The sequence below is a fragment of the Salvelinus alpinus genome, chromosome 14 (assembly GCF_045679555.1).
Source record: "Salvelinus alpinus chromosome 14, SLU_Salpinus.1, whole genome shotgun sequence".
Lineage (NCBI taxonomy): Eukaryota > Metazoa > Chordata > Actinopteri > Salmoniformes > Salmonidae > Salvelinus > Salvelinus alpinus.
In genome coordinates, this window is record NC_092099.1 from 38,590,936 (window position 1) to 38,610,334 (window position 19,399).

At 44.1% G+C, this 19,399-nt stretch overlaps 1 protein-coding gene across 1 annotated transcript in view; it reads right to left on the bottom strand.

Annotated features, from left to right (window-relative positions):
* LOC139538902 (receptor tyrosine-protein kinase erbB-4-like) overlaps positions 1-19,399 on the bottom strand; it is a 591,021-nt gene that overhangs the window by 319,752 nt on the left and 251,870 nt on the right. Inside the window, exon 2 of the mRNA XM_071341463.1 lies at positions 9,484-9,635. Within this exon, the coding sequence (XP_071197564.1) occupies positions 9,484-9,635 (152 nt within the window). The remainder of the gene's footprint in view (positions 1-9,483; positions 9,636-19,399) is intronic.

A 19,399-nucleotide genomic window follows, 5' to 3' on the forward strand; every position in this document is an offset into this window, starting at 1 on the left:
TTGTTATGGAAGGTTTGGGAATCGCTTCCTTTTAGGTGGTTGTAGAATTTAACGGCTCTTTTCTGGATTTTGATAATTAGTGGGTATCGGCCTAATTCTGCTCTGCATGCATTATTTGGTGTTCTACGTTGTACACGGAGGATATTTTTGCAGAATTCTGCATGCAGAGTCTCAATTTGGTGTTTGTCCCATTTTGTGAAGTCTTGGTTGGTGAGCGGACCCCAGACCTCACAACCATAAAGGGCGATGGGCTCTATGACTGATTCAAGTATTTTTAGCCAGATCCTAATTGGTATGTTGAAATGTATGTTCCTTTTGATGGCATAGAATGCCCTTCTTGCCTTGTCTCTCAGATCGTTCACAGCTTTGTGGAAGTTACCTGTGGCGCTGATGTTTAGGCCGAGGTATGTATAGTTTTTTGTGTGCTCTAGGGCAACAGTGTCTAGATGGAATTTGTGGTCCTGGCGACTGGACCTTTTTTGGAACACCATTATTTTGGTCTTACTGAGATTTACTGTCAGGGCCCAGGTCTGGCAGAATCTGTGCAGAAGATCTAGGTGCTGCTGTAGGCCCTCCTTGGTTGGTGACAGAAGCACCAGATCATCAGCAAACAGTAGACATTTGACTTTGGATTCTAGTAGGGTGAGGCCGGGTGCTGCAGACTGTTCTAGTGCCCGCGCCAATTCGTTGATATATATGTTGAAGAGGGTGGGGCTTAAGCTGCATCCCTGTCTCACCCCACGACCCTGTGTGAAGAAATGTGTGTGTTTTTTGCCCATTTTAACCGCACACTTGTTGTTTGTGTACATGGACTTTATAATGTCGTATGTTTTACCCCCAACACCACTTTCCATCAATTTGTACAGCAGACCCTCATGCCAAATTGAGTCGAAGGCTTTTTTGAAATCAACAAAGCATGAGAAGACTTTGCCTTTGTTTTGGTTTGTTTGGTTGTCAATTAGGGTGTGTAGGGTGAATACATGGTCTGTTGTACGGTAATTTGGTAAAAAGCCAATTTGACATTTGCTCAGTACATTGTTTTCATTGAGGAAATGTACGAGTCTGCTGTTAATGATAATGCAGAGGATTTTCCCAAGGTTGCTGTTGACGCATATTCCACGGTAGTTATTGGGGTCAAATTTGTCTCCACTTTTGTGGATTGGGGTGATCAGTCCTTGGTTCCAAATATTGGAGAAGATGCCAGAGCTAAGGACGATGTTAAAGAGTTTTAGTATAGTATAGTATAGTATAGTATAGTATAGTATAGTATAGTATATCTATCTATCTATCTATCTATCTATCTATCTATCTATCTATCTATCTATCTATCTATCTATCTATCTATCTATCTATCTATCTATCTGTCCCAGTGGCAGGACCCCTCAAGACCAGCAGGGCCACAGAGAGAAAATGTATCCGTCAGTCAGCATGGAAGATAGTTTAAAACTTGATATCACACTGTGTACTGTGCAAGATTATACACACATATACACACACGTGCACGTGCACACACACAAGCGGTAGGGCACACGAATGCATGAACTCATTAAAGAGCACACGCATACCCACACACACACACACGCATGCACGCACACACACACAAATACACAGAAGCACATGCGCACAGACACACACCTACCATCGTTCTCCAAAAAAAATCATTCAGAGGGAGTAGGTGTTTCAGCGACTGTCGCCATGGCAAAGAGTAAGTTATCTCCTGTCACATTACTTGTCAATTACCTCACACCCTGGCCAAACACATACACGCACACACAAACACACACAAACTCCCATCTACCTCCTACTACCACCCTCTGCCTGCTGTAATGTTTTCCTGGATGGAACAGGGAAAATCAATCTAAAGCTAGTGGATAGTGGCATCAGGCTTCCCTCTGCCTAGTCCTCCAACTGTGTCTGTCCTGACCACCATCAGTGTCAGGTAACAGACAGAGATCCAAGAGAAAAACTTACACAGGACTCCTCAATTGCCTTCAGACCCCCTCCCACCCTCTTTCTTCCCCTCTTTCATTGCGCAGGGTGGTCTCTCTCTCTCTCTCTGGCCTTATTCATGTCAAATTAAAGTGATGGAAATGAACTTGAGAGCTTGCTAATTGCAATTGTCAACCCAATCTAGGCGGGCCTCAAAGACATGAGCTCCCCAACACTTCATCAGTATTCATTAATAATGAAGGGTGCTGAGGATCAGGGGGATGTAATCTGATCTGCGTCCCAAACGGCATCCTACAACAAAAGTAGTGCATTATGTAGGGAATATGATAAACCGGCAGGCAACCAACAATCACCAACCAACCACGCCTGGGGGACAAATAACCAGCCTGTCAAAAGTGAAGAGAAGAAGAGGGGAGATATACTGTAGGGGAGGGAGGGAGGAAGGGAGGGAGGAAAAAAGGTAGAGAGGATGGTAGAGGGGTGTTGAAGAGAGAGAAAGGAACATAAAGAGAGAGAGAAAGAAGAGAGACAGGAACAGAGAGTAAGAGTCCTTCCCGAACCATGGCTGTAGCAGGACAGAGGCTGTAGGATAGGTAGAGTTTGGACAGGCTGTAGCAGGACAGAGGCTGCAGATAGGTAGAGGATGGACAGGCTGTAGCAGGACAGGGGCTGTAGGATAGGTAGAGGATAGACAGGCTGTAACAGGACAGGGGCTGTAGGATAGGTATAGGATGGACAGGCTGTAGCAAGACAGGGGCTGCAGATAGGTAGAGGATGGACAGGCTGTAGCAGGACAGGGGCTGTAGGATAGGTAGAGGACGGACAGGCTGTAGCAGGACAGGGGCTGTAGGATAGGTAGAGGATGGACAAGCTGTAGCAGGACAGGGGCTGTAGGATAGGTAGAGGATGGACAGGCTGTAGCAGGACAGGGGCTGTAGGATAGGTAGAGGATGGACAGGCTGTAGCAGGACAGGGGCTGTAGGATAGGTAGAGGATGGACAGGCTGTAGCATGACAGGGGCTGTAGGATAGGTAGAGGATGGACAGGCTGTAGCAGGACAGGGGCTGTAGGATAGGTAGAGGATGGACAGGCTGTTGCAGGACAGAGGCTATAGGATAGGTAGAGGATGGACAGGCTGTAGCAGGACAGAGGCTGCAGATAGGTAGAGGATGGACAGGCAGAGAAAGAGGATGACCCACAAAATAAGAGGTGGAGGGTGAGTCAGAAATAAAGTTTAGGTCAAAGTCTCTGACCATCAGTCTCACTCTTATCATGTCCCTATTTGGATGCAGAGTGGCATGAGTCTGCTGTCATTAATGCAGACAGCTCCTCCTATCATGAGTTCAGTCAACTGGCTGGGGACAGACTACTTTAAATGTCTCCTCTGCTCCTCCGTGTTCTCCAGGCTCATTAACCCCTATTTGACCTTTGTCCCCTGGAGCGCACAGGGTCAGGATAACTCTAGGGGGCTGACTGCTACTCTAAGGGCCACTTATGAAGTTGTCTAAATTTGCCCAACCCAATCAGCCCAGTCTCCTCCTATATATAAAACACTACAATTCACTTAACTACTTTTCAAATGGAGTTTTAATGTCTATGTAGTTATGTTTTAATTTGAGTTGCCTAGTGTTTGACATAGGGCCATAAATGCATTATGTGCCACTGGGTGTTATAATACAGAGGATTTCTATAGCTTCAAACACCAAAAGATGCATTTGGTAAGTGGAAACTTGGTCCTGTAGACTACAAACAACTCCAGCTGTAGAACTTAAATTACTCGCACCAACCTCCTCTGTAGTGACTACAGAAACCGCAACATGACTACATTATCTTTATCATGACACTGGTACTGACACTGTACTGACCAAAACATGTAACTTGATCCTATAACGATCTAACTGGTATATTTCCATCTGGTTTATATCATAATGACAGTGTTACCTAGACGCCGTAGGCTAAGTGATCACTTTAGATTACAGGCATCAAATGGCTATAACTAGAGCATGGTCCCTTTTTAGAAGAGCCTGTAGCAGACTACTTCAGTCTGAAGGCTAAAAAAGGCAGGGGAGGGAGAAAGAGAGAGAGAGAGAGAGGGAGAGGGAGAGAGAGAGTTGGCAATATAAGGACAGAGCGAGGGAGAGAGAGAGATGGCAATATAAGAACAGAGAGAGAGTCCGGGGGAAAGAGTGATAGAGAGAGAAAGAGAGATGGCATTAAAAGGGGACTCAGACAGTGGTCTTCTACAGTACTTACAACACGGCACCATGGCAACACAACATCTACTACATCCTATTTCTTGTCTGACCCCACCTCTCCACCTCTGCCTGCCCACCCGCCTCTCCCAGTCTCTAATCGTCAAGCTAATGATGTGAAACATAATGGGAATATTTACATTTTCCATTTGTAAATGATATTGGTATAATTAACACTATGGGCTGCATACCAAATGGTGGCCTATTCCTTTTATAGAGCACTACTTTTGAACAGTGTCCATAGGTCTTTGGTCAAAAGTAATGCACTTAATTTCACTCCATTTAACACTAGATACACAAGGCAGGGAGCCACTATTAGCCAGGCAGGGGACTGGTAGGCTGGAGGGGTAAGAGGACTTTGTGCTGGAAGGAGGGCTGTCTATAGATTCATTCATAGGCAATTGTGTAAAGCATGCAGGTATAATTCTTCATTATTGTTATAAGCATGTATGAGCCTTCATAATGTCTTGCTATGAGGCTTATAACATGTTATGGTAGTGACTCAACCAAGCTGCTCTTGTGGATGGACAGGAAAAATAATGTGGCAGAGTTGTAGTGGTTACAAGGTGACAGTGACATCAGGGTCAGGGAATGGTGAAGGCCTTCTCAGGTGGATTACTGGACTACCTCATCTCATACGCACACAACTGACTGAAGGGGAATAGAAAGGAAGAGGGCTAAGTGTTACCTATCTGTGAACCATCATGTGGAAATGAAATGCATGTGCTGCAAGCTTGCATTTGTGTGCGAGAAACACATATTCACATATGTCAGATTCAATACACAGAAGAAAAAATAGACACAGAAAAAAGACAATCTTGGGGAAGAATTCCAGTTATTAATCTTATAGCTGGGTCTCGATTCATCAGCAGCATGGGGGCGGTTTAGAAGATGGACTCTATTTACTGCTAAAGCTGTTCTGGTAGTTTGGGATGTGACCATTCATCTCTTGCTATTTTAAAAAGGTGGCAAAGCACAAGCATCACTTTCAATCACCCAGGAGACTGCCAGCCAGCCACACCACCCAGACCACTAGACAGCCAGCCACACCACCCAGACCACTAGACAGCCAGCCACACCACCCAGACCACTAGACAGCCAGACAGAAAGGAAAGAAGCTTCTAGCTAGATTTTCCTTTACTCCTCTCCCCCTCTCCTCCTCTTTAAGGTGACGTTTTCGTCCTCCTCTTCTGCCCGAGGGACGTCATATTATTAATGTGTTTTAAAATAATAATATGCTTAAAAACCCAAAAATACACAGCACCTTGCCCTCCTCCCTGCTCCCTTGCTGCTTGGCACCCTGTGTTCCCAATTAGCATGTCAATTAACCCTCGTTAATTGTGATGCCTTAAGATTCTGGAGGACCTGGTATGTGCACAGAGCCACATGGGGCCATTTTGTAAACGAGCAGCAACCAGCCTCAGTTATATGTTCAGGTAAGGAAGTAGTGGTTTGTACTAGCAAGCGCTTGTAACCAAGGGCCTAAACCCCATCACCACCTGGCTCTATGTTCATCCCTTTATGAGTTCTACAACAGCCTGCTGCAACAAAATAAAAGCTGATTATTCGGAGTAGGATTGTAGCTTTTAGCAGAGTTGAACAATAGTCATACTCTCTTCAGCATCACTTTCTGCTTCCTCTCTTACCCACAATCCCTCACCGTGTCCCATGGTCCTATTTCCTCTGCATGGGGCCAATGGAAACACTGGACTGCTTCCCTCCACAGCACGCCACACTCTGGCGTTAGTTTTTTTCCGCGGGGGGTAAGGCGATATATTTGTCGACATTGTTTGTTTTGGGGAACACAGAAGGGCATAAATGCCTCAGTTTTGTTTTGTTATGTGGAACTGCCTATGTTATGCATTGCTGTATTCTAGAGGCCACACAGCTGCATGGCTTTTACAGAACAAGAAGAATGTTTCAACAGAAGTGATATGAATGGCTCACTTTTAGTAATAAAGAAAAGCTGACTCTGTTTTGATACCTTACAGTAGATCATAACATAATTACTGGGCCCAAATATAAACAATGCTGACTTACACAGTCAAATAATTCGTTTGAAAACAAACTAACACTCAGATTAAAAAAGGATTCAAGCAATTAATCAAAGTCATTTTGACTATGGGTGTTATATTTATTTCTGAATCGTAACACATAGACCTGGTAAACTTGATGAGGTGACTCTACGTCTAAATATCGATCCGGTAATCAATGTTAAATACATTGAAACAAAGTCCCCTGTGGCCTCTGGTCTTACAGGAGATTTTGTTTCCTTCTACTGGGTTAAAGCACCACCTCATAAAGTGCATGGGGGTTCAGACAACCACCCAGCCAAACCACCCCATTACAACACATACAATCATGCAGTCAGCAGCACACCAGGAGTTAGCCCTCCATCCACCAGATTTTCCCAAATGGACTGGAACCTATTGGAGTTGGGCCACTGGGATATGAAGTTCTGTATCTAACAACAATATGTCCCAAATGGCACAATATTCCCAATACAGCGCACTACTTTTGACCAGAGCCCTATAGTATTCAAATCCCTTGACTTTTTCCACATTTTGTTACCTTACAGCCGTATTCTACAATGGACTAAATAAAAGAAAATCCTCAGCAATCTACACACAATACCCAAAATTGACAAAGTGAAAACAGGTTTTTAGAAATGTTTGCAAATTTATAAAACATAAACAACAGAAATACCTTATTTATATAAGTATCCAGAACCCTTTGCTTTGAGTCTCGAAATTGAGCTCAGGTGCATCCTGTTTCTATTGATCATCCTTGAGATGTTTCTACAACTTGATTGGAGTCCACCTGTGGTAAATTAAATTGATTAGACATGATTTGGAAAGGGGCACAGCTGTCTATATCAGCTCCCATAGTTGACAGTGCATGTCAGAGCAAAAACCAAGCCATGAGGTCAAAGGAATTGTCCGTAGAGGACAACGACCCTAAGCACAGAGCCAAGACAACGCAGGAGTGGCATCGGGACAAGTCTCTGAATGTCCTTGAGTGACCCAGCCAGAGCCCGAAAATGAATATGATCGAACATCTTTGGAGAGACCTGAAAATAGCTATGAAGCAACGCTCCCCATCCAACCTGACAGAGCTTGAGAGGATCTGCAGAGAAGATCACGAGAAACTCCCCAAATACAGGTGTGCCAAGCTTGTAGCGTCATCCCCAAGACGACTCGATGCTGTAATCACTGCAAAAGGTGCTTCAACAAAGTACTGAGTAAAGGGTCTGAATACTTACGTAAATGTAATATTTAATTTTAAAAAAATATATAAATTAGCAAAAATGTCTAAAAACGATATAATCCATTTTAGAATGAGGCTGTAACATAACAAAATGTGGAAAAATTCAAGGGGTCTGAATCCTTTCCCGAAGGCACTGTACACTCTTAAAAATAAAGGTGCAAGTTAGACCCAATTAAGGTTATAGAGAATGATGCAATCGGGGAACCATTTTAGGGTCTCTGAAGAACCAGAAATGTTTCGGGCTTCCAGGACCGAATATCCCTGCTGTAGGGTTTTAAGCCTTATTTGCATATTCCTCAGGGTTCCTTTCGAATGAATTTTAGAGTTACCAGTACCACCCATGACTGTGTTTGCCAGTGACAGAGACATGGTTGGTGCATGCATTAATTTTCACCAAGTGAATTCTTAAGTAATTATGTTGTCATAAAAATTACATTATTTAAGACAAAACAATAGATATTTCAGTTTAACCCTAATACAGGGGCCTGAAACTCATCGTTTACAAGCCATATCAGGTCTGCAAGTCTCATTATGTTGACTTGCAAAGTTATAGTATAATTCCTATTGGAATATGGATATCCAACATTTGGAATTTTAATTCAGCTGCAATCTGCATTCAGAATGACTGCCAGAGTTGGGAAGAGTTAGATATGAGGCTACCTTAAACATCTAAACAGGAACAACAATTTCAGTAACTGGTGCAATAATAACAGATTGGAATAGTTTCAAAATATTTACGCCATTTGGGCTCCCGAGTGGCGCAGCGGTCTAAGGCACTGCATCTCAGTGCTTGAGGAGTCACTACAGACACCCTGGTTTGAATGCAGGCTGTATCACAACCGGCCGTGATTGGGAGTCCAATAGGGCGCCACACAATTGGCCCAGCGTTGTCCGGGTTTGGCCGGTATAGGCTGTCATTGTAAATAATAATTTGTTCTTAACTGACTTGCCTAGTTAAATAAACAAAATCATATTTGAGTAGCATACCATTAATTAACCAATCAATGTACATGCAAAAACAAAGATATTGAAATAAACAATTGTAAAAATCAAGATGCAATAGAGCATGCGTGGAAATATGATAACGATACATGTGGTTTTGGTTCAACACTGGTTATTAACACCAAAACTGGGGTTATTTTACACCGCTGAGTGTTAATTTAACTCTAGAATCAAATCTATAAATGTTCCACTGAAAAATCAAGACTAGTTAACACTGGCCAATTTGCAGGGTGCTATGAAAAGGACACGTTTCAAGAACATTAAAGAATTCTGAAGAACCATAGTACCATGTCAAGAACCCCACTCTTAACTCAGAGTTTCTTTATTGGGAAAGAGTTATCCTAGGAACTTTAAGAGCTGAGGAAGAACCATTTAAGAAGCTTCATTTTTTTCAGTGTAGGTAATAAGTTGAGAACGTGCTAACCGGTGGTGATGTGGGAGATGTGCTTGAGAGGTAGGGGCAGGAGAGATCATCTATAGCCAGTTGAACATACTGAATGCTGTGTGTGCGCGTGCGTGTGTGTTGGGTCAAGTAAGTGATTACACCACTGGTCCCTCATCTAACCTACAAGCACTCCACCTCTCTCTCCACCTCAATTTCTTTTTTTTATTAATCTTCAACCAATCCCAACCATTTAATTATGATTCATTCTACATCTCTGAAACATCTCTAATCAAATACGATATGGATTGTGTTGAATCAGAGATAATTAATCAGGTCATCATAATTTCATGATGTCTCCCACCGAAGAGAACATGGAGACAATCAGTTTTTGGTACTTAGAGATCAGAGCTGCAGAGGATGAGGGTCTGATTATCACAGACAGTCTAGCTGATTGGTAAGAGAGGACCTAGGAGTAAAACAATATCTCACCAACAAGATTGAATGGCCAATGGCTGGTTGCAAAGTTAATTTAACAGACACTGATATGTTCAACTACGTGATTCCAAAACACTTCTAGGTGTGATTCTAGAAGTCATTCTAAGAAGGGATGGTAGTGTCAGGTCTTACCCTGAGGAAGGAGAGGTCTCTGGAGCGGTCGATGCTGGTGATCTCCAGGTTACCCATGACAACCTCACAGTTCTCGTAGTACTTTCTCAATGTGCGGTACTGCTGCTCCAGGTCCGACAGAGTACTCAGCTTGTTCTCTGTGCCCGCGCATACTGCAGAGAGAGGGGGAGGTATGTTAGATATACATGTTTTACAGAGTAAGTGATGATCGTGATCTATCCAAAACATTGAAACAAGACTTTACTCCGTCAAGAAATAAAGATAAAAGGAAGTCAGTGGATGTATTAGTTCCACCAACATGTTTATGGTCTGTGATGCCAATGAGAACACAGACATTTTCTACATCTAGAATCTGGTGTTTTATTAGCATTTGGCTACGCTCAACACTACACATCATCACTTGGCACATCACATACGGTGACAAATATCTTGGCTTTACGCTACATGTCAGTCCTTGGCTAGTGAGCTGTGAGATACAGATGCTCTGTGGTTGGTGGGCCCAGCCTGGTAGGACTACTGAAGAGTGAGTGAGTGAGTGAGTGAGTGAGTGAGTGAGTGAGTGAGTGAGTGAGTGAGTGAGAGAGAGAGGTGTGTGTGTGTACAGGAAGCCCTGAGGACCAGTGGGCAGATGAGTCCCTGTTAGCGTGTGGCCAAGCTACTGAGTAGACTCCTGCTGCGTAAATAAAGCCTGTCTTTTCCACCCATCGACCACCTTTTACCTCCACTAAGACAGGAGACATCTGCCCTGTCAGCTGCTACTGCTGGTGCTGACAGGACAGCCCAAAACACACCGAAATATAAATTAAATCAAAACAAAGCACACAGACTTTTAAAAAATGTGCACAGGCGTACGAACGCAGGCGCATGCACACACACACACACACACACACACACACACACACACACACACACACACACACACACACACACACACACACACACACAAAGTGGGCTTGAGTGGTGCTTCGTCCATCAGTAAAGGCAGTAATTCTAGGCAAACATCTAATACTAACCTTCCCTGTCACGCAATAACAAGAATCACAATAAGCTTGTCCAGTACTCAAGGTCATTTAAAAACAAGCAGAGTAATGACTCTTGCAATTCAGAGCGGCGTAAAAGGTTTGTTACGTAAACTTTTGCTATATTTAACATCAATAATATATTCACACGGCTCTCTGGTCTACCCCGCTGTATAGAGAGAGATTGACAAAAAGAGAGAATGTGTCCCAAATGGCACTGTATTCCCTATGTAGTGCACTACTTTTCACCAGAGCCTTATGGGCCCTGGTCAAAGGTAGTGCACTATAGGGAACGGGGTACCATTTGGTGATGCAGACGGATACACTGCCTTCTCCCACATGACCAGTAAATCCCAACCATGTTGACAATGTGGGCTGTTTCCAGCCACTTCACAGTTGACAGGGGGAGCCATCACCTTGATAGGGGTGACAGAATCCTCCCACAGTGTTGTCACACAGTCACCCATGAAGTACCACCCAACAGCACAGGAAAACAGACACACCTGTCTTCTTTAAACACAAACGCCTGTCTCCTCCAAGACAGCTCCCCTCAAATCTTACCTCCATTTTACGTACCATTCTGAAAGCCGTGTTCCTTTTCTCTCTCTGTCTGTCTCTCTCTGCCTCACACGTTCTTCCCTCAGAGCAAGCAATAAAAGGAAGGCATCTTCTACTCCTTCCTAAACTAAACTCATATCCCCCTTTTTTGTATTAGTAGTTCTCCAAGCCAGCTTTCATTCTATTTCCTATTTATTTCCCCTCCATTACCCTTCAGAAAATGGATGGATGAGGAACAGAAAAATCTGCTTGAAGGCAACATCAGGCTATAAAGACAAATGAGATTTTGTTCAAACAATTCCTCCTAACATGATATTAGATTACAGGAGGCTGAGGGAGCATACAGATCTAACAGGAGAGGGAAATGATACATCCCAAATGGTACCCTATTCCCCATTGGGCTTTGATCAAAAGTAGTGCACTACATAAGAAATAGGATGCCATTTGGGACATAACCAAAGCGAGTGGGGAGCAGGTATCAAGAAGAAATAGCATGCAGGTCAGCTGCAATGTGATGAGGCCTGGGTGTTTTCAATAACGGTTAGCATGAGCATACAGAAAGGCGGGAGGAGGGAGGTGGACGGTGGGAGGTGGGGGGGTATCATAAAATGGGGTTTCCAGGTAATAAACAGTTATTATGCCCTGAGGGCACCATGAAGAGATTAAAGGGGTATTGTGGGATGTGCAGGGTGTGTTCAAAAGTATACACTATGCCCTACAGTGCACTACTTTTGACAAGGGCCAATAGGACTTTAGTAAAAAGCAGTGCACCATGTAGGGAATAGGGTGCCATTTGAGATGCATGCGCAGTTTCCCAGTGAAAAGGACAGTTTATCATCAGCCACTGAAAACGAAACCTCCATATGCTTCAATAAGCTTCCTGACTACCCGATAAGACACACACACATCACTTCAATGACGTTGGATTGTTCTTATTCCATTGCGGAACCTTAATGCCAATCCAACTAAATGATTTGAGTACGGTCAACTCAAAATGTTGCTGTACATTACACTCTGCTGAGTGATAATTACTGAGTTATCTGTAATGACATCATACAGTTTCTGTAGTAGAAGCCTACAACTCCATGTGACCGCTGCATTGTGTTGACTGTCCACTGAACCACAGAAAAGCCACCTGTACCAACCTGGCTGGATGCTCAAGTGGACCAAGGCTGGATTGCTGGCAGACTGCAAACCCTTTTCACACTAATTAGCTGAGCTGAACCAAGCCATACTGATCTGGCCTGTTTACGGTTCCACTATAGTTGCTGGAACCATGCTGTGAAAGACAATGTGAAGAGAAGGACAAAAGCAGAACAATGGGATTTGTGTATGGGGACTTGATTTGAGATTAAGGCTACGTTACAGGCAGAACTAAATCATATTTAATAATAAATCATATTTTGAAATAATCTTTAAATCATCTTTATTTTCTTTCTTTCTCCCTGTCTCTCTTTCTGTGAAGCATGGCTGGCACGTACTGGTACAAAGGAGTTTTTCCCCTAAAGCGTGGATTTGCATTCAGAGGAATGCAGAGACATGTCACTGAGGCACAATGTCTTCATTTCTATTTCTTTATTCCCCCCTTGTCCTCCTCATTGTCGTCGGTTCGATTTCGTTTTAAATCTGGGATTTCCATTCCAGAAATGAAGGATTATGGCAATGAATCTCAACATGGGATTTCTATACTTAATTAATAGCAGGATTAGAAGCCGGAGGTAAAAAATAAATGCATGTCTGGGTTTTGTAACGTCTGTTTCCAACTCACACTCTCAAATACGTTGATCCCCTGAACATAGCTCACCTTCCAGCCCACATTCTCAAACACATAGATCCCCTGAACTCAGCCTACTCTCCAGATCCCAATCACCTGAATTCTGATCACCTGTTCACACACCTGTATTTCATTATCACAAACTATTTAGTTCAGTTCTTTGCACCCCATCATTGTGAGTTAATGTTTGTTTTGTGACACACTTCTATTCGGAGTGCTGTTTTTCCTGTAATTTACTCCTCCCGTGTATGATAGTTTTGGCCTGCCTCACTAACGACACCTTTTGCCTATTCCCTGACTGTACTTTAGCCTATTGGATTTCCTGTTATCAACCTATTGCCTGATCTCCCGGATGACGTTACTAGCCTTTTCCCTACCTGTACTGTTGCCTTTTTGGACTCCCTGTGTATGACCTTCTGCCTGCCCCTGGACCTAGCTACCTGCCTCCTCCTGAGGTCCTTCACAAATACACACCTGCTGCGCCCTGCACTTGAAACCAGCTCTCTGTCTCCCATTGTGTTCATTACAGGTGTCAGTGTGTGAGTGTTTGCTTGTGGGAATAAAGTTGACAGGAGCTTATTTGTGCAATAAAATAAGTTTCACAATTTACATTAGCCTGTTTTTTCACAATAACATCTAAGGATGCAATATTGTGGTTTAATGATTAAAACAACTTATTGCCGTTGATGGTCAAATGAAAAAAAGGGCATCATAATCTCAATGCAATTCATTGCTACATCTCTCTGTTGACTCTCTTCTCTCAGGTAATCAACAGTTCAGTTTATGCACCTTTAGAAATCAGTACACTACAACCGTACTCCTCAGAAAAGATCAGATGTCACTCCACAACCAAAGTGCTTCATTACCTACAGTATTCAAAAAGTTTCTGATGAGAGCATGTTCACTCAAACTGTGATGAGTAAATAGACTTGATGCCTTTCTTTGATTTACAGCAAATAACAAAATGACGAATATGAATGACTCAATATGAAGAGTATGGAGAAAATATATCAAGTCACTGATCGATTCAGATTTTTTCTCATGAGACAAATATTTCATTTTGGCAGAACTAAACGTCTGCTTTCCCTTGGCATGCTAAAAACAGACCTTATTCAATTCAATCAAAAAAACATATAGGGGCATTCCACAAAATATAGGCCCAAAAGACATTATGCAAAACATACATTCCCCAAATAACATAGTCAATGGATGTCATTTCAGGAATATCCAAAACATCATAATTATATTTGCGCCAATCTTCCCCTATAATAAAATAAATAAAACACTTCCCTTCTCATTCACTCAAGGCCACACAAACAACCCTCTTCATTATTTAAACATAATTCCTACCACTTCCTGTCCTGAATTTGTAACGGCAGCAATCCCCAAACTGTCCAACCCTATCCCCAAATTGTCCAACCATATCCCCAAAATGTCCAACAATATCCCCAAACTGTCCAACCCTACCCCCAAACTACCCAACCCTACCTCAAACTGTCCAACCCTATCCCCAAACTATACAACCCTACCCCCAAATTATCCAAGCCTACCCTCAAACTGTCCAACTCTATCCCCAAACTATCCAACCCTACCCAACTCTACCCCCAAACTATCCAACCTCACCCCAAAACTACCCAACTCTATCCCCAAACTGTCCAACCCTACCCCCAAACTGTCCAACACTATCCCCAAACTGTTCAACCCTATCCCCAAACTGTTCATCCCTACCCCCAAACTGTCCATCCTACCCCCAAACTGTCCAACCCTATCCCCAAACTGTCCAACCCTATCCCCAAACTGTCCAACCCTATCCCCAAACTGTCCAACCCTACCCGAAAACTGTCCAATACTACCCAACTCTACCCCCAAACTGTCCAACCCTACCCCCAAATTATCCAACCCTACACTCACTGTCCAACTCTATCCCCAAACTATCCAACCCTACCCCCAAACTACTTAACTCTACCCCCAAACTGTCCAACCCTACCCCCAAACTGTCCAACCCTACCCACAAACTGTCCAAAAATACCCCCAAACTATCCAACCCTTCCCCCAAACTGTTCAAAAATACCCCCAAACTGTCTAACCCTACCCTCAAACTGTCCAACCCTACCCCCAAACAGTCCAATCCTACCCAACCCTACCCTCAAACTGTAAAACCCAACCCCCAAACTGTCCAATCCTACCCCCAAACTGTACAACCCTATCCCTAAACTGTCCAACCCTATCCCTAAACTGTCCAACCCTACCCCCAAACTGTCCAACCCTATCCCCAAACTGTCCAACCCTATCCCCAAACTGTCCAACCCTATCCCCAAACTGTCCAACCCTACCCCCAAACTACCCAACCCTACCTCAAACTGTCCAACCCTATCCCCAAACTATACAACCCTACCCCCAAATTATCCAAGCCTACCCTCAAACTGTCCAACTCTATCCCCAAACTATCCAAAACTACCCAACGCTATCCCCAAACTGTCCATCCTACCCCCAAACTGTCCAACCCTATCCCCAAACTGTCCAACCCTATCCCCAAACTGTCCAACCCTATCCCCAAACTGTCCAACCCTATCCCCAAACTGTCCAACCCTATCCCCAAACTGTACAATCCTACCCCCACACTGTCCAACCCTATCCCTAAACTGTCCAACCCTATCCCCAAACTGTCCAACCCTACCCCCAAACTGTCCAAACCTATCCCCAAACTGTCCAACCCTATCCCCAAACTGTCCAACCCTATCCCCAAACTGTCCAACCCTATCCCCAAACTGTCCATCCTACCCCCAAACTGTCCAACCCTATCCCCAAACTGTCCAACCCTACCCCCAAACTGTCCAACCATATAACCAAACTATCCAACCCTTTCCTCAAACTGTCCATCCCTACCCCAAACTGTCCAACCCTACCCCCAAACTGTCCAACCATATAACCAAACTATCCAACCCTTTCCTCAAACTGTCCATCCCTACCCCAAACTGTCCAACCCTATCCCCAAACTGTCCAATCCTACCCCCAAACTATCCAACCCTACCCACAAACTGAAACATAAGCACCGATAGAAACGTTTGCGAAAACATGACATGTACATTTGGAGGTAACCACCACATTTTTCAACCAGTCAGGTAGTGTCTTTCATCCTGTGGCGAGAGAAGGAAAAGGGTGGACGTCAGAAGAGCTGCTTTCTTTGCTATTCTTTCCAGATTAGAAGTGGTGTTGATCTGCTCTCCCACTGTGTCACAGTGAATAATCTCTCCACCTCTCTCTCTCTCTCAAATTAACTCTTTCCACCTCTGTCTATCACCCCTCTGTCTCTCCCCACTCTCTCACTCTCTCCTGCCCCCCCCTCTTTATCACTCCACATCTCTTTCTCTCATCTCATCCTCTATCAGTCACAGCTCTCAATAGAGCAGATGATAGACTATATCCAGTGTGATGGGTCTCATGTGAATCCATGGGCCCTTAGAGTCCCTTCAGCAGTCTACAGAATGATCACGACAGGGATGTATGGGTCCTCAGTCTTCAGCAGGCTCACCACAGATTGGGCATCACACGTCATCCGTCACTGTCACAACGATAACACTAAATGTAAATTGCTTCAATATGCCAGAAACAGTGGGTATATTCCAAATGGCATCATATTCCCTATATAGGGCCCATACGGCATTAGGCGCCATTTGGAATGCAAACAGAGAATATATGTGCCTCTTTCTGTGGCACAAAGAAAACATTTCAATGGAAACTGGTAAATATTTAAAGAAGGGCTATGACACAAACCACCCTGTGACCCGCTGCTGCATTTTCTCATCAATTTCAATTTCATTTGATATTATAAAATATACTCTGTGGAATTAAACTAAATGATCCTTCTGGCATATTTTCCACCTTTATCTCAATTCATTTCCATAAGTATTGCACAAAATGACTTTATCAATAGTGCCTGTGAGTTTATTGAACATCAATATAGTGGAGAGAGAGTCAGAGTCTACAAGGCTTATTGGGCCTCACAGCCACGCTAGGAAAGGTCATACCAATACCCAGTAACTCACTGAATTAAATAAAGTTGCAAATGTCACTTCCTGAAGTAAACATTACCGATAGCTCAGTTTGAGGAGAAGGAGGACATGTCTGGGGTGTGTGTGTCTGTTAGTGTGTGTGTGGGATAGCTCAGTATGGGGAGAATAGGAAGGACGTGTCTGGGGTGTGTGTGTCTGTGTTAGTGTGTGTGTGGGATAGCTCAGTATGGGGAGAATAGGAAGGACGTGTCTGGGGTGTGTGTGTCTGTTAGTGTGTGTGTGGGATAGCTCAGTATGGGGAGAATAGGAAGGACGTGTCTGGTGTGTGTGTGTCTGTTAGTGTGTGTGTGGGATAGCTCAGTACGGGGAGAACAGGGAGGACGTGTCTGGTGTGTGTGTTTGTGTGTTAGTGTCTGTGTGGGATAGCTCAGTATGGGGAGAATAGGGAGGACGTGTCTGGGGTTTTAGATAGAAAAGTCCAGGCAACAAGTATCCCATCTATACTTTACCCTTACGACTTGCTCTCTCCCAGTAACAGTCTCTTGCCCAGTAACACTCTTTCACCTAGTAACATTCTCTGGCCTAGTAACATTCTCTGGCCTTTCAACAGTCTCTTGCTTAGTAACAGTCTCTTGCTTAGTAACAGTCTCTTGCTTAGTAACAGTCTCTTGCTTAGTAACAGTCTCTGACCTAGTAACAGTCTCTGACCTAGTAACAGTCTCTGACCTAGTAACAGTCTCTGACCTAGTAACAGTCTCTGACCTAGTAACAGTCTCTGACCTAGTAACAGTCTCTGGCCGAGTAACAGTCTCTGACCTAGTAACAGTCTCTGGCCTAGTAACAGTCTCTGGCCTAGTAACAGTCTCTGGCCTAGTAACAGTCTCTGGCCTGTTAACAGTCTCTTGCTTAGTAACAGTCTCTGGCCTAGTAACAGTTTCTGGCCTAGTAACAGTTTCTGGCCTAGTAACAGTCTCTGGCCTAGTAACAGTCTCTGGCCTAGTAACAGTCTCTGGCATAGTAACAGTCTCTGGCCTAGTAACTGTCTCTGGCCTAGTAACAGTCTCTGGCCTAGAAACAGTCTCTGGCCTAGAAACAGTATCTGGCCTAGTAACAGTCTCTGGCCTAGAAACAGTCTCTGGCCTAGTAACAGTCTCTGGCCTAGTAACAGTCTCTGGCCTGTTAACAGTCTCTGGCCTGTTAACAGTCTCTTGCTTAGTAACTGTCTCTGGCCTGTTAACAGTCTCTTGCTTAGTAACTGTCTCTGGCCTAGTAACATTCTATGGCCTTTCAACAGTCTCTTGCTTAGTAACAGTCTCTTGCTTAGTAACAGTCTCTGGCCTAGTAACAGTCTCTGACCTAGTAACAGTCTCTGACCTAGTAACAGTCTCTGACCTAGTAACAGTCTCTGACCTAGTAACAGTCTCTGACCTAGTAACAGTCTCTGGCCGAGTAACAGTCTCTGGCCTAGTAGTCTCTGGCCTAGTAACAGTCTCTGGCCTGTTAACAGTCTCTTGCTTAGTAACAGTCTCTGGCCTAGTAACAGTCTCTGGCCTAGTAACAGTCTCTGACCTAGTAACAGTATCTGGCCTAGTAACAGTCTCTGGCCTAGTAACAGTCTCTGGCCTAGTAACAGTCTCTGGCCTAGTAACAGTCTCTGGCCTAGTAACAGTCTCTGGCCTAGTAACAGTCTCTGGCCTGTTAACAGTCTCTTGCTTAGTAACTGTCTCTGGCCTAGTAACAGTCTCTCACCTTTGTGACATTTTAGAACTGCATTTACAGATAAAATATAGTTGTATATTATTGTACCTGAGTACATCAAATGTCTAGGGGCTGGACTGAGAACTACTTGGAGTAGTATTCTCGATTGGATATGCTTTTTAGTCCAAGAGCCCTAGGAGTCTACGATTGACTGTCTAATGTTCCCATCCTGTTTGAGCCTGTGCTGATGAAACACCCTCTTCTTCTGACTCCTGTGTCCCCTCCCTGTCCAATGAGTTCCATCGGTCCAGAATTAGGCAGGCACTAGTACCCTAGGACAAAATGGTTCTATCTTGCTTCAGACCGTGCTGATACACTCCCTCATCTATAACCCGTGTTCCCTATGATGAGCTTCATCGGTCAGTGAGGAGGAGTTACAAGCTGCAGCGGCTGGTGAAGTGGTGTAATGACCCCAGATTACTGCCCATCTGCTGAACAGCTTAATAACAATGATGACGATGACCGTAATATGATGATGTGTACTGAACGTGATGACAGGACGGTCTGGTGAGGTCAGGTCCCCTCCCTAGCCTCAGCGGTCACACACACACACACACACACACACAATGGTCCGTCCGGTGGAGGTCCTCTTTATAGCCTCAGCGGTCAATGAGCTTCGAAATCAACCTGTCTACTGCTCCATATGGTCAGGCTGACACATATTAGCATTCAGACCATGCCTTGTTAAAACCAAAACACACTGGCAAAACCACAAGCAGGCAAGCACACACACAAATACACACAGCATTTAGTAATGAGTATCACCTCCGCTGAGAGTAGTCAGACACTGCTAA